Source organism: Saccopteryx leptura, chromosome X (genome assembly GCF_036850995.1).
Source record: "Saccopteryx leptura isolate mSacLep1 chromosome X, mSacLep1_pri_phased_curated, whole genome shotgun sequence".
Classification (NCBI taxonomy): Eukaryota; Metazoa; Chordata; class Mammalia; order Chiroptera; family Emballonuridae; genus Saccopteryx; species Saccopteryx leptura.
In genome coordinates, this window is record NC_089516.1 from 43,233,020 (window position 1) to 43,250,054 (window position 17,035).

Below are 17,035 nucleotides of genomic sequence, written 5' to 3' on the forward strand. Positions count from 1 at the left end.
AATCCCTGCCAGTGTATTTTATATCACACACATATATTTATTTTCATCTCTAAAAATTAAATGTAAATTTTATTTACATCTTCCATTTGTCTACTTAACATATTCATGCTTTCTTCTACATAGGTGGAATATATAGTGGTGTACACAAAACATAGTTTATTATATTATTATTTATTAATTATAGTATGTATTATTGTCATACAACCAACTGTAAACCTATTTTTTTGTCCACCCCTGTATTTATAAATTGTTTTAATGGCTTTGTCTACTAACTCTGTTAATCTTTCTATTTCTGGGTCTTCTATTGTTGATTATGTTTTTCTTATTATGAATCATCTTTTCCTGCTTCTTTGCATACTTGGTAATTTTTAGTTGGATCCCAAACATTGTGAATTTTGTGTTGTTTGGCACTAAAATTTTTGTATTTCTTTTAACACATTTTAGCTGCTTCTAGGATATAGTTAAGTTACTTGGAAAGAGTTTTATCCTTTCAAGGCTTGTTTTTAATCTTTGTAAAATAGAATCTGGAAAGATAAATAAAAATTGAACTTTCCCTGTTGCCAAAAAGGAAAGAGACCTTTTCTTCCTCCCTTTCCTCACAGTATTTCCTTTAGAGACCTAGTATTTATGAATCCTTTCTCTGTCCCTTTAATATGTATGTAAATCTTTTCAAAGACTAAATAAACCTCCTGCTAGACTTATAACCTAGAATTTTTTTTCTTAAGGAACTGGTAGCTATCTCTTTGAAATGTAAACATGAAGGAAGATGTCATCCTAGGATCTTTGCCTAGGTACCTTGCTCTAAACTGTAAGCACCTGCTTGTCATAGAGATATAAGAAGGTTTATTTTTCCTTCATAAAAGCACATGGATATTCCAATGACTATGAAAGAATATATAATAAACACTGTTTTAAGTCTTCTTACATAGGAAAACTTATCATTCATTTAAGATTTATTTGTTTTTGCAATCTCATTAGCAGGTCGCCTCTAATGCATCACAGTCTGGCTTAATGCTTATTCAGTAATAAAACTTTTTAATGCCTCCACTGATGGACAGAATTTCTTGCATTGACAGGTAATTTTATCTTTACTTTTTCTTTAACACATCAGAGCAGCATTTTAATATTGTCCTCTACTGAAACACTACTCTTCTTAATATTCTACCCAAAGCACTACATATTTCAATATTTCTCCATTCTATGGGTGAAAAGGGAAGAAGGTGAGGGTGAGTGAATTAAGATGTGCAAATTGCCAGTTATAAAAACAGTCACTGGGATGTAAAGTACAGTATAGGGAATATTGTCAATAATATTTAATAATAATTTGTGGTACCAAGTAGTTACTAGATTTATCAGGAGATCATTTTGTAAGGTATATAAATGACTAGTCACTATGTTGTACACTTGAAAGTAATATAATATTGTATGTCATCTGTAATTGAAAAATTAAAAATTATTTTTAAAAATATTTCTCCACTCTGAATTTGGGGGATATCAACCTTCCCCAGCCTCATTTGAGCTCCAAAATGTGTGCTCCATGCTCATTTTTTATTATTTATTCCCTGGCATTAGGTCTCCTCTCATACATATGCTGATCAGTACTCAGCTAAAGACTCAAGGAGAACCCACACACACTACTCTGCCTTGTGAATCTAATGACCTTGTCCTGCTTGAATTTTCAGCTCTGTCTTCTTGACTCAGGGAGACTGCCAGGTTCTGTTTAGATTCCCTCTGTCTCTGCTGTGACCTGAAAACTCTCCAAGCAGTACACTGAGGTAATCATAAGGCTCACTTTGTTTCTTTTCTCTCAAGGATCATTTTCTTTTGCTGCCTGATGTTCAGTGACTGAAAACTATTGTTTTATAATTTATCCATCCTCTTTAGTTGTTTAAAACAAGAAGGTAAAACCAGTTCCTTTTTTAACTCCAGCATGTTAGAAAAGAAAGTTGCTATGTTTTCTTTTAACCATATTTTCTTCTTTTTCCCCTTCCTTTCTTGTATTTCTTGGATTAATCATTTTTAAGTACCTATTTCTCTAATAATTTTTAAGTTATTCACTATATGCCTTTTATTTTAGAGGGACTATTTTCTACTTATTGCCTGGACAAGTGGTGAGTTTCCTTGCTGAATTTCAGGCTCTGTGGGTGAATTTTTATTACTTCCCTTTGTATGAAAGGATGGCTCATGGTTTAAGAGATGAAACTGTTCCCACTATGTGGCCTAGTCTTCCATTTCTGTGATAGTATGAAAACTATAGTCCCTAAAATGCAGGTGCTTTTAAATTTTTTCATCTTAGAACCCATTTACACTTTTTAAATGTTGTTTTTTTTCTTTCTGGTCAGATGGCATAAACAAACTTCAGTGTGTCTCTCCCACTATATACAGCTATAAACCCTAGACAGAATACATGGAATTCAAGTACTCTAATAGAGTGACCATCAAAACATGAGCCACCTTTTCACACAAAAGGGAGTAATAAAATTTCAGCCACAGGGCCAGAAATAAAGCAAAGTAATAATAAAGCAGATTGGGAAAAAAGACCAGATTTTATTAATATCACTGAATTATCAATAGGTTTACTACTTTATTTTTCTTGTATGACCTGTCAAGGACACACAGAAGTCCAAAACCCAAAGGTATATCTTAAAAATTACAAAATGCTGATGGAGGAAATCAGTGAAGGCCTAAATAAAAGGAGAGACATATCATGTTCATGGATAGGAAAACTCAACATAGTAAAGACGTCAGTTATACCCAAACTAATCTATATGTTACCACAATTTTAATAAAAGTCCAAGCAATACTTTTGTCAGTATTAACAAGTTGATACCAAAATTTATATTAAAAGGCAAAGAAAAGAGAATAGCTAAAACAATTTTGAAAATGATAAAGCCAAAAGTAGCCGTACCTTATTTTAAGTGGCACAGTGGATAGAGTGTTGACCTGAAATGCTGAGGTTACCAGTTCAAAACTGCATTCTTGCCTAGTCAAGACACATATGAGAGGCTACTACTATAAGTTGATGCTTCCTGCTCCTCCTCTTCCCTTTCTTTCTCTCTCTCTCCTCTATTTAAAGTCAATACATAAAATCTGTAAAAAAAAAAAGAATCCTTAAAAAAAGAAAAACTTACTATGAAGTTACAGAATCAAGACAGTGTAATATTAGCAAAGAAACACACACATGGATCACTGCAGAAGTGAGAGTCCAGGAATAGAATCACACAAATGACCAGTTGATTTTTGACAAAGGTGTGAAGGCAATTCAATAGAGAAAGAATAGTGCTGTTTGTTTGTTTTTAACAAATGGCATTGGAACCACTGTACTTTTGTGTACAAAACAAATGAAGCTCAACCTTAACCTCACATTTTTTATAAAATTTAACTCAAAATAAAAAAATATATCTAAATGTAAAGCATAAAACTATGACACTTTTAACAGAAATTATAAGATAGTTTCATGATTTAAGATTGAGTAAAGAGTGTTTTTCATTTGAGTTCAAAAGCATGATTCACAAAAAATAAGTGATAAAATTGGACTTCATCAAAATCAAAATGTTTTGTTCTGTGAAAGACATGGTAAGAGAATAATAGGAAGAGCTACAGACGGGGAGAAAATATCTGCAATTTCCACATCTGAGAAAGGGCTTATATTCAGTATACATATATAAAAACTCCCACAATTCAACAGTAAGAAAATAAGAACTGCACAAAAAAATGGCTAAAAGACTTGAAAATCACATGAACAAACAAGGTACATGGATGAAAATAAGCACATAAAAATATTTTCAACATCATTAGTCATTAGGAAAATACATATTGAAACCATGAGGAGATATCACTACACACCTATTAGAATGGTTAAAATAGAAAAACTGAGCATACCAATTGCTATCAAGTATGCAGAGCACCTGCAACTCTTACATTGTTCTTCAGAATGCAAAATGCTACAACTACCTTAGAAAACATTTCTGGAGTTTCTTATAAAATTAAATACGGTATACGGTTACCATATGATCCAGCAATTCTATTCCTGGGTATTTACAAAAAATAGTCACATAAATCCTGTACATGAATGTTTATAGTTGCATTATTTGTAATTGCCCCAAAGTAGAAATAACCCAAGTGTTCTTCAGCAGGAGAATGGATAAACAAACTCTGGTACTACTTGACAATAAAAAAGAACAAACTATTGATATATTCAACAACTTGAATTAATCTCAAAGGCATTACGGGAAAGGAAAGAAGCAAATCTCAAAAGGTTACATATTATATTATTCCATTTATATGACAGTTTCAAAAAAATGTAACCATGGTGATGGAGAAAGACCAGTGGTTGTGAGGGCATAGAGGGGAGGAAGGTATGACAAAAGGATAGCAAAAGGGATTTCGGGGAGTAATAGAACTGTTTTTTATTCTGGTTGTGGTGATGGTTACATGCACCTATACTAGTTTTAAAATGCATCAAACCGTGTGCCTACAGTTACTCTGTTACTTTTAAAATGAAAGTTAAAAAATATAGAATATCCTAAAGAGCTTAGTTTATTTGGATTACATCTGTCAATATTTGCCATAATAGAAGTTGAAAGTGATAAAATTTTAAATATTAATTTATTAATTCATTTAAAATAATACTTAAAACATATTACATAAAAACATACTTGCAATGAAAAATAACTATATGTACATACATAAACTCCAAAATATGCAAAAAACATAATCTCTTTGTTTTTCATTTTTGCAAACCTGTTTAATGACTGGCTTAATAGAAGACAGCTATATTCTCATATCTACTTCTGAATCTCTCTGTTGCAATATCATAGGTCATGTAGCTTCGGGGAAATGCTGCTGTACACTTGATAGAGAAAATGATAAATGAGAGTGATAAATTCAAATAAAATCTCAGTATTATTGTGAAACCAGTTTGACTTTGTAGACCAGCAAAGGATATTAGGGATCTGCAGGGGTCCGCAGACCCCCCTTTCATTATCCTGCTAGTGAATGTCAAAAATCTAATAGCCTCTTAGGTCATTTTCAGCTTCAACTTCCCTGATCTAACTTTGTCTTTCCTCTTTGTCTCTGGTACTCAGGGATTTTCCTTACTTGGTTTTAAACATGGCTATATATATTTTCTATTACATTTATCCAGCATTTACGTATCTGAAATGGGATGAGGGATTTTTCACATACGCTTCATCTGTCTTATCAGATATAGGTTTCTCTATAGCCATAGTGCTATCAATCTTTTGAGCCCTTTTACGATGTTTGTATCTGTTTGTTTGTGGGGTTTGTTTGCTTCTACTGTGGCTTTGTAATTTATGTTTCTTTTAAATTTTGTTTTGAGATGTATGAACTTGTTTTCTTAATCTTCTATTGTCTTAAATATCTTCTTTGAAGCCTTGTGTTTCTTTATTTGATGTATATTTTTAAATTAAATTTATTGAGATAACCTTGTTTAATAACATTATATGAATTTCAGGTGTACAAATCTGTAACTCTTGACTGTGCCCTTTTTAAATTTTTATATTAATTGATTTTTAGAGAGAAAGAGAGAGAAAAAAAATCCATTTGTTGTTCCACTTATTTGTACATTCATTGGTTGTTTCTTGTATGTGCCCTGACCTGGGATTGAACCTACAACCGTAGCATATTGGGATGATGCTCTGGCCGAATTATCTGGCCAGGTCCTTGACTATGCTCTTTTTAAAGAGTTATCATAAAAAAAAATGTTGTAAAGACCTATCATGACACCTATAATATCTATATATTATCATGATATGTATAATACTACCCAGTGTTTCTTTTTTTAAAAATTTTTTTTATTTATTCATTTTAGAGAGGAGAGGGAGAGACAGAGAGAGAGAGAGAGAGAGAGGAGAGACAGAAGGGGGGAGGAGCTGGAAGCATCAACTCCCATATGTGCCTTGACCAGGCAAGCCCAGGGTTTCGAACTGGTGACCTCAGCATTTCCAGGTCAACGCTTTATCCACTGCGCCACCACAGGTCTTCTAGTTCTTTTTCATCCCCAAATACACTATGTCACCTTTTATAGATTGTTCTTCCCTGTGATATTTTCAAGTTTCTTCAAACATGGTACAAATAGTTGTTTCAAAATATGTGTATGGTAATCTATTACCTGAAATCTATTTGGGTCTGGTTCTGTTTTTTTATCCCTGCAGTTTCTAACTCCGGTTGCCTTTTGCCTTATGTGCCTGACTATATTAGTCTGCTTCCTGGGGGTTACACTTGAAATTTTATTTTGGGGAGTTGCCTGAGGCCTGCAATGGATAGAGTCTCCTCCAGAGACTTAATATTTGTTCTTACTGAGCCCCATGAAATACTACCTGTCTAGGAACCACCTAAAAGCAAGTTCATAACTTGAAGTCCCTTGGCTGGTTCAGGCCATGGGTGATAAAGGTGCAAATCTGTTTGAGGACTAGAGTATAGCCTCATTTGCTAAGGGATGGATTTTTTTTCTTTTACTTCTCTCTTTTTTTTTTTTTTTTTTTTTTTTACCTTTTCTCTTTAGAAAGCAAGCAAGCTCTGCTTGCTGCCACACAGCCTTCTGTATAGTTCTCTGGGATTTTGGGGGACATTGGCAGGCTTTGATCTGGTTGGCCCTTATGCAGCTGATGTAGCCTTTGGGGATGTCAGGTTAATATGGAGAGGGTCTCTTATTAAACTCCTACCATGGGCTGGCCCTAAGCCTTAAGTTTCCTCCTTCTAGCCCTGTGTGGCTACTGGATCAAAGTTCAGGTGGTCAGTGGAGGCAAATGTCCTCAGAACAGATTGCCTTTGGTGCACCAATGTTCTGCTTACCTTTCTGGTTACAAGCTTTCATCCAAACACTGGCCTGGAAATGTCCCTGTCTTCTCAGCTCTTTGGTGCTTCTGAAAAATTTTATCCAGCATATTTCTTACTTCAATAGGAAAGTTGAATCAAATAACTAAATTTGCCATTGCCAGGGAACTAGATCTCTGTACTCTTAAATGTTTTAAATATTCATACTTAACAAGGTCCAAATTCAGGCAATATTCCTACCCTCCTCCCAAACAATACAAGAGCCTTAGACAGCTTTAAATATTAACAGTCTCCATCTGTCTTACATGTTTTTGTGCCCCAGTGTTTTTAGATTGTTTTTATACCTCCATATTATTCAGCATTATTAATGTTTTATATACTTAATGCTTATTTAGATTTTCCCATGTTTACCAATTTTTGTTTACTGTTTCTTGCCTTCTACTCACCTCACTCTCTGATTTCCATTTTCTTCTTCCCGAAGTATATCTTTCAATAGTTATTTTAGTGAGAGTTTATTATTGCTAAACTTTCTTTGGTTTGTTTTTCTGAAAATGTCCTCTTTCACTCTCAAAAAGAGTAGTAATTCCTCTCATCAGTATTTTTACTAACTTTTTTCCTTGTGGACACTAATGATTCTTATACATGGTGTATCATTTCTTTGAAAGTAGAATATTTTTATTGTTTGTTTCTGAACACATCTTGAACAGATACTGTCTTTTTCTGTAGGGTTCCATGAGCCGTGGATTGGTATGATGCATTTACTTTTACTAAGGTTTTAGAGGTTTAAATGTTTCTGCTCCAATTGTTATTTTAATTTTTCAGCATGTGGTTCTCACAGCACACAGTAGGGTAAATTTAGACCCCTACATCCACATATAACATAGGCCTGTGGTTTTTACATCTGCAGATGGCTCCAGAGAGAGCAAAGGCTTTTCACTGCTTACTTCCCAAACCCCTTTTCACGGACAGAGAAGCTACTAAAGGCTTTATCCAGAGGTTTAAGTTGCAGCTTCCCTGCCTCTGGTGGACTTTGAGGCTGTGTTGGTCAGGACCTTCATGAACATTAGATTTCTAGCTCTAAGCTCTAGTACCCAGGGCCTGGTATCTTGGAGCAATACCATAATGGGTCATTACAGTGTCTGTTTACAATTACTAGACTGGCTTTAATTTTTCTTTTTGTTTCTCTGGAGATTTTAATTTTTTGTTTTTAAGTTCAGCTACAAATTAAAATTTTTGTTATAACTTATCTAGATTTAATATGAGTTTGTAGTTGGGGAAGTGTCATCTTATTGTGCCATATTGCCAGAAATAAGCCATACTTTATACATATGGTGTTGTACCTTAATTATAATTAAGCATTTTATCATTTTCATCCTCATAAATAAACACTTCTTTAAGTTCCAAGTTCCCCTCAGGACCATCTAGATTAAGGGTACATATGAGGCCAGGTCTGAGTAGCATGTTGAATTATTTTCCAGATACACTACCCATGCAGTTTAAATACATTATTCCCCTGGGGTCTAAAATTCCTTAGCACAGTAATTTTCAGCTTTTAAAATTTCTAATAGAACCCTGTCTTCAAATATTATTTGGGACCCCAAATTGTAACATAAGTAAGAGGATCTGCTCCAGTTGAAATAGGGCCAAGAGTTCTTGATCTTCAGCAATTTGCTTTCCCCTTTGTTTCTCAATGTGCTCTCCAAGGTGTCTCCCAGGGCATCTTCATAGACTCCTTGGGCTCCAAGTGCCATGATATGAAAACAAATTGAATAGGTCAGTGACTCTCAAAGTGTGGTCCCAGAACCAGAAGCATGAGCATCACCAAGGAATGTGTTAGAAATGCAAATTCTCAAGCCCCAATCCCAGATCTACTGAAATGAGAAATTTTGGAGGTGGGACCAAGCAACCTGTGTGTCAACAAGCCCTCCAGGTGACTCTGATGCAAGTCTGATAGTTTATTTGAATATAGTAACCCATTCAGGAGATTTTGGAACAGAACTGGGGTCCAAGATTACTGGACAGAATAAGGCCCAAAATTGGCATTTCTGGGTAAATTATCTCAAACTTATCTAGAAGCTCTTTTCCATCCATCATTTTCTTTTTTCATTTTGTGGGTATTTTTATTTAATTAAATTTATTGGGATAACACTGGTTAATAAAATTATACATTCTAGTCTCTTTCCATCACCATTTATCCCCCCTTTACCCTCTTCTACCTCCCCCGCCCCTTTCTCCTCTAGTAATCATCATACTGTTGTCTGTGCCTATGAGGTTTTTTATTAAAAACCAAACACCCACCTTTTTATTGCACCCGAGTGAGATTATAGGCAGTCTCGAAGTTCAACTTTGCAATGGCCTGGGTCCCTTTAAATTGATTCAGTATGTCAAAAATCACTAGGATGAGTAGAAAATCTTACTTTTAATTCATTAGCAGAAATAGTGATGCTCCTAATCATTTTTCTTGGCCAAGACTTCATATGTGAAGCTCATAAAATAACATTGAGCGAAATAATCTAGGCATAAAAGTATACATACTGAACAATTCTATTTATAGAAGGCACAAAAAAGGTAACACTAATCTACAGTGGAAGAAGTCAGGATAGGAATTACCCTGTGGGGTTACTGACTGGAAGGAGCCTGACTTACAGGTAATGTTCTGGATTTTTTGTTTTGGGGTTTTTTTTTTTGTTTTTTGTTTTTTGTTTGTTTGTTTGTTTTTTGTATTTTTCTGAAGTTGGAAATGGGGAGGCAGTCAGATAGACTCCTGCATGCACCTGACCGGAATCCACCCAGCATGCCCACCAGGGGGCGATGCTCTGTTGCAACCAGGGCCATTCTAGTGCCTGAGGCAGCGGCCTTGGAGCCATCCTCAGCGCTGGGGCCAACTTTGCTCCAATTGAGCCTTGGCTGCGGGAGGGGAAGAGAGAGACAGAGAGGAAGGAGAGGGGGAGGGGTAGAGAAGCAGATGGGCGCTTCTCCTGTGTGCCCTGGCCAGGAATCAAACCCAGGACTCCTACACACTAGGCCAACGCTCTACCACTGAGCCAACCGGCCAGGGCCAAATGTTCTGTTTCTTGATCTGGATATTGTTTACAGGGATGTCTTTATTTCCTAGAAATTCCTCAAGTTGTTCCCTCATGATACGTGCATTTCATATATATATATATATATATATATATATATATATATATATATATATATATATATTTCAATACAAGTTTTAAAATTGCATTGTACCACCTGCAGAGGAAGGTCAGTATACAATGACACATTGTTGGGGGTGCTGGGTTTTACACTTTCAGAGGACCTGGGCCTTCACATCAAGGTGTGAATATATATTTGGTGCAAACACAGGTTCTTGGCACCAGGTCTATTGCATTACGACAATATGAATTGTATGGAGGCCACTCTGATTCATGGTTGAAAAAGACCTCTTTGTTGATCTGATCTGGATTTCCTATGGATAGTGAAGATGTGAGGCAGTTACCTATGTGAACTGTGGACTAGAATAAGTTTCAGCATCTGGCTGCTCCAGAAAATGGAAGGTGGTAGGGTTCTGGATTTCCAGCCTGGTTAGATCAACTATAGGAAGCATGTGCCATGAGTGAAAGGGAAGTTACCCCATTGTTTGGTCCCTCCTTCTGAGCTCTATAGATGGATAAGACCCCAAGTCGTGAGCACCCATCTTTTGTTTGTGCCCTTCTAGGCCCAGATCATAAACCAACATGTAAACTGAGTTTCCCTGGCCTTACCAGCTTGTGTACATAGATGGAAACTCAGTCAAAGAATTATCTTAAATTATACCAGCTCTTGCTCACGTCTGGAATTCACACAGAATTCCAGCCCTCATGTAAAATAACTCAGTTGTGCCTGAAAGCCCCCAGAACATAAACCAATCTGATTTTGGCATCTCCCATCTTCTCCCTTACTAATGCTAAGCCAGCCCCATCTTTCTGTACTCTGCCCATGAAGTTGCTTAAGAAGTACTTACCCCTCCCCTATCCCCACCCACTACAGGTGTTCCCACCATGGGAACGTTGATAAAGGTGCCAAGGGTGTTACTTCTTTATTCTCCTAAAGGCTCCAACCATGGAAGTGCCAGCCCATGTTCCAGACATCCTTAAACATGCCTGAATCTCCATTTGAGCTCAAAGTAACACATACCTGAATATATATATGGCCCTGTGTCCCGCAGTGGTGTGATCTGAAAGCAAGCTCTGACTGCTTTTACATTCCATGGCTCAATTTAGGGGGTTGGTGACGGGTAGGGCATAGGGCTGGGCTTGAATGGCTCCCTGTCACTGAGGGACAATGCTGCTGCTTCAATCAGGGAGTGTCAGGGACAGCTGCTCCCTCTGGTGGTCTGTGCCTTCCACTAGTGGAGACAGGGAAGTCAGCTTGAGCAATCTTGCACCATTCATATCTCTTAGAACTAGTCCCGAGTGCAGGGTATTTAAAAGACAGTTTCTGCATCAGACAAACCCAAAATGAGGACTGTTCTGTTAAAAGAAAAATGCTAATGCCATACAAGAAGAAGAAAGGTTGTAGAAATGTTCCAGATTAAAGGAGGCTAAAGAGACATGATAAATAAAAACAATACCTCGAGCCTGACTTGTGGTGGCGCAGTGGATAAAGTGTCAATCTGGGTACACTGAGGTTGCCAGTTCAAAACCCAGAGCTTGCCTGGTCAAGGCACATATGGGAATTGATGCTTCCTGCTCCTCCCCACCTTCTGTCTCTCTCTTTCTCTCTTTCTCCTCTTTCTAAAAATGAATAAATAAAGATCTTAAAAAAAACACACCAATACCTTAACCTAGATCAGATCCTGTGATGGAGAGAGAAAAGGCTAAAAGGACATTGCCTCAACTGACCAAAATGGAGTACTATGTTGAATTAGATAATAGTATGTGCAGCAACCAAAAAATGCACAACTAAATGGAATAAGAAATGCTTCCCTTCCCCCTCCCCTCCCTCTCCCTTCCTCTGTCAAAAAAATAAATAAATAAAAGTTAAGCCCTGGCCAGATAACTCTGGAGCACAGTTCCAGAGCACAGAGGTCACCAGTTCAATTCCCCTCTCAGGGCACATACAGGAGCAGCTCAATGTTCCTGTCTCTCGCTCTCCCTGCCCCTCTCTATCAAAAAAATATATATATAGTATTATATCAGTGTTAAATTTACTGAAGTTGTTAACTATACTGCAATGTAGAGAATATGCCTGTTCTTAGGCAAAGCACACTGAAGTGCTTAGGCATGAAGGGGTATGATGCAAGTAATTTAACCTCATATGGTCCGACACACACGCACAGGAGAGAGAGAGAGAGAGAGAGAGAGAGAGAGAATGTACAAACTATAAAGCAAATGACATAAAATGTTAGCAATAGGTGAGTCTGGTAAAAGGAATACAGATGTTCTTTGCACTACTTTTATTTTTGCCACTTTCCTGTAAATATAAAATTATTTCCAAATAAAAATGTTTTTAAAATGTGAAAGCATTTCTGTGCAAATTCTGGTGGCACGTGCCTGATTGAACTCTTCCTGTGGCAGAGAAGAGGAATGAGGACATGGCCGTCTTCTCAGGCAAGCTACCAGACACATCCCAAAAGGCAGTCAAATACATGGCATGAAGTTACCAAGTGGTACGAAAGGCCACTCATCACCTGATCTCCTCTATCCTAGAAGAAATCAAAAACACATTTTCTCCCGAGGCTTATGGGCCCTGGATGTTGTTGAGCTTTTGGTCATGAAAGGAAGGTGTATTGGTTCCTTCCTCCATTCAGTGTTTTGAATATCTGCTTACTATGTGTAGGAGCTATGCTAGGGGCTGAGGATACAGCTCAGGATACAAGTGGAGACAAAATGCATTCTAAAACAAAAACAAAAACAATCACCCTATGAGCTAGTTGGGGATGTACCTACAACCACTTAAATAACTGTATATTTCCAAATGAGTTAACCATCAAGTCGACTTGGGAAGCCCTGGGAGAGCCCAGCCTTTTACCAGAGCCAGTAGAGTCAAGCTCCATTAGTCTGATGCATATTTAGTTTCCACCCAAGATTTCCAAGGTTATACTTGCTGAGAAGACAGAACAACCAGTGCTTACCCTAACCTGGGTGCAGTCCATCTGTTTTAGCATAGCTCTCTGCAAGCTGCTCTGCCCTCTGTGATAATCAGGAAAGAGGCCAACATGCCATTCCACTAATATCCCTGGGCTGATGGACCAGCAAGCTTTGGAGAACAATCTTTCTACTGATCTATGCCTGCAAGTGAATGCAACAAATCTATTCATAATGCTTGTGGAAGGCAAAAACCACTAAACACCCTTATGTGGAAGCCTGGCAGCCTAGTGGCCCTAAGAGTCCCATCACTGGAGGGCTAAGTCATGAAAGCAATATGACAGTCTTTCAAATGGACAGAATAATGACTTCTAAGGACAGCTGTAGTTCTACCCACCCCCCACGCCCAATCCTGGTGTTGGACTGAGTGTGCTGCCCTCTACACAGGAACAATAGTGCAGTCCTTTGCCTTGGGGCTCCAAGTAGGCAATGCTGAGGGAGTTGAAAGAGAATGTGTATTTATCTGTATGTGATTCTTACCTCTGATGCATTCTGGTCCTGCTGCAAAGAAGTTTTAGATCCAATAAATGTTTACTGAGACCTCTACAAAGTTCCAAGCCTTTTACTTTATACTTTGACACATTTTATATCATTTAATCTTTAACAATACCCTTTAAGGTAGGAATTATCTGTATTGTACAGTTGAGAAAACAATCACAAAGAGGTTCATTGATTTGCTCAAGTATATCATACAGCTGTTTTTGTTTTTTTTTTTTTTAACACACACACAATACTCTTAGCTGAGGCCCCTCTGTGTTGGTTGCTTATCTTACAGTATTTTTTGTCCTCTCTACTACTGGAGCCATTGCTCCCCTCATACAAGCCCCCTGTTTTGATCTCTTTTCACTAGCCCTCGTGGGCTTTTTTTTTTTTTAATACTGCATTTAATAGCACAAAAAAATCACAAATACAAAGAAACTGGCAAAGGTGTTTGTCAATGAGATATCCCTGCCTCCTCCACTTTTCCACTTTCATACCCATAGATGTAATGGGCTACATTTATATAAACTTTTCCTCCGGCCACAAACATATAACTGTTATGTGATTGGTCAGTTGAAGCTGAAACACCCACGGAGAAAGATGTTTTACAGTTACAAGGGCACACACCCCCCCCACCACCCCCCTCCCACCCCACACTTTCCCACACAATCATTTGGAGGAATATAGGATATGTACCAGTGTCAGGATCTCCCTGCCTTCTTCACCAGAGTATTTCTGCCATTTAATTTTCCTTTAAGTGACTGCTTAGATTAGAGCCTCTCCTCCCCCCCTCCTACATCTCTTCCAATCTGGACCTTTTAGACACTGGGTACTGTTCAATTCTTACGCTGTCAGGCCCATGGGTCATGCAAGTAGATCCTTTAAATCTCGATGCCAGTTGTAGTATAGGTGTCCTCTTCCATTATAGGTAGGTCTGTGTGTCACTTCAGTAGGCTTGTGTATTCATTTCTTTCACTTTTTCTGATTCATGTTCCAGGACCTGTTTGTGATAGAACAGTAAATACCCTTCACTGTCCAGAACGTCCTTAATACTGGCCTTGGTGATGACGGCATCATCACACTTGAACCACTGGTCCTTGTGGTGCCGGATGAAGCTGGTGTAGTGGCCACTCTCCAAGGTTCCTTGGTGATTAACCACGGCAAACAAGGAATACTTATTCTCGTCGTTTCCACTACTGGTTGGCAGCTGCAACTGTCCATTCATCCTGCTTTCTTTACTTGAGGCCATAAATGGTGTCATATCCAGCTCCAGAGGAAAGGATATGTATGTAGTGATCTTGCGCCTCTGTTTGGCCGAGTGTTCAAACCGTTTGAAATGAAAACAGGCAACAACAGGTAATTTATTCATTGTGAGCTGTTTGGTAGATTCCTGGTAGCTTTGGCAACTACCGCATTTGATTTTGGCACTGCTCCCTAGGTGCTCTGGCCTTGTAAACCTTCGCAAGCAGTCTGTGAGAGTAGTGGTTCCTGGTATGTGGCTTTCCCCATTCACATTGCTCTCCCTCCCTGGGCTCATAGGCCAGAAGGAGGTGCAAGAACCAGGCAAGTCCAAACTGATGTCCCAGCATGGGTCTATCGTGGTAGAGACCCCATGGCAGGCTTGACAGGTCACATCAGACTGCAGGCCACCTGTGAAGATTTGGTCTATGATGCAGTTACAGTGGTTGGGATTGTTGGCCGCCTTCCCGGCATCATCACCTTTGCAGTGCCGGTGCAGGACATCTAACGCTGCAATGAGAAACTCGTGAGCATCCTGTTGCCTGTACCCTGCTAAATGACGTGCGTGTATCCACACCAGGTGCAGTAACTTATAGGGAACATGAGGAGATGGATTTCCAGAATACAACTCCCGAAAAAGCGAAGACATTTCACAGACCAGACACAACTCTGGACTTGGCATTTCACATCTGTGCCTGTCAGAGAGGAAGAAATCTCTCAAGATCGGAGTGTGGGTAAGAGCCTGGACGATGCAGTTCATAAAGCACGTGTTTCCAAGATTGATTAGTCCTCTTAAACCGATGGTAAAGGTAGAAGTGATTCTTCTTCTCCTCGGGTTGTGTCCCAGCAGTTCTAACTCTGGTTTGGTTGTCTCCCAGGTTGGGTATTTCTCACCGAGGCCAGGCACTGAACACTGCTGGTGAGAAACCTCGGTTGAGGTGGAGGCTTGTAATTTCAAAGCTTCTCCTTGCTCTTCTTTGGCAATTTGCTCAATGTCTCTGTCATAGACATAGTCCTTGCACATAAAGCAGTATATACCTCCATAGTAAAGGTCTACAGCTAAGTTGTGCTGTTTTGTCTCAGCGTGCTCCTGAATGTGTTTCTCGGTGAAGCAGCCAAAGAAGACACAGGAAAGGCAAGAGTGGAGTCTGTTCAGGTGGGTGCCACACACATGGCAGATGCAAGACTTTGCCTTGCTTTTCCTGGACTCGGGGGTTCTACACCACACGAAGCACTGGTAGATCACCCGGAGTTCCTGCCTCCAGTTCTCTCCTACCTTAAAGCTGTTCACGTGGGAACAGCCTGGTGGACCCACAGCGAAATCCACATCTAGGCATCCGCCCCCAGGGCCGCGCCGGGGCCGGGGCCGGGGCGGGGGCCGTGGCCTAGGCTGCGGTGGGGTACGGAGACGGGTCTGAGGCCGTGGCCGGGGTCGCCGACGGGGGGCACGACTGCGCCGCGAAGAGGGATCGGGGGGCCGCGGGGGATCGGAGGGAGGGGTGGGGGGAGGCACCTCGTCGCCTTTGCCGTCGCCACCGCCGCTCCGCGCTGGGTTCTCATTCTCCAGCTCCTGCTTCGGCTCTCCCGTCGGCTCCTGCTCTGCCTCCTGTACCCGCTCGGGTTCGGGCTCCAGCTTGAGCTCAACCCGGCGGCCCGGACCCTCCTCCGGCTCCACTTTCCCGGCGGCGTCCACCTTCCCTGCCGCCTCCACCTTCCCTGCCGCCTCCACCTTCCCGGTGGCGTCCACCTTCCCCGCCGCGTCTACCTTCCCCGCCGCGTCTACCTTCCCTTCCACCTTCGCCTCTGTCTCCACCTTCCTCTCCGCCTTCTCCGCTGCCGTCTCGGCAGTCTCGGCCGTCTCCGCCTCTTCTACCTCCTCCGCCTCTTCTACCTCCTCCGCCTCCAGCGGCCGCGGCTCCTCCCCCTGCTCGCTGGGCTCAGGCGGCCGCTGGGCGTGGCGGCGCGGGGGCCACGCAGACTTGGGCTGTCCCCCGCCCGGCCTGAGGGACGGCGCGGCGGCTGTGGCAGCTGGACCCAAAAGGGACTTTCACTGAAGGAGGCAGCGGCGGAAGCAGGCGACGCCCCCGGGAATCCTCTTGCAGTAACCCCCTAGCGGAGGCCGCTCCTGCAGCCAGGCCTGGTTTCCTTTAATTCAGTATTTACCAAACTTGCTTGTTCCCGAGAATCACGTGGGGAGCGTGTTAAAATTACAGATTCCTCGGCTCCACCCGCAGACCCACTGAATCAGAATCTCGAAGATAGGAGCTCCGGAACCTGTGTCTTTAACTAGGGCCCGAGAGGATTCTAATGATCAGGCAAGTTTGGGAAACACAGCTCTAATTCATTGAGGCTGGCGGGAAGGGGGGCGGGGACCGCGCAGTCTCTTTAAGGCGCTTCCAGTT

General features: G+C 40.4%; 1 protein-coding gene across 1 annotated transcript; it reads right to left on the minus strand.

Moving 5' to 3' along the window:
* Nucleotides 1-13,477: 13,477 nt before the first annotated feature.
* On the minus strand, nucleotides 13,478-16,680 carry USP27X (ubiquitin specific peptidase 27 X-linked; the record flags this gene model as incomplete). Its single annotated transcript, XM_066357798.1, has 1 exon — nucleotides 13,478-16,680. A coding segment is annotated over one exon (2,340 nt), but the record flags the coding sequence as incomplete, so codon positions are not given.
* Between the last annotated feature and the right edge of the window lie 355 nt (nucleotides 16,681-17,035).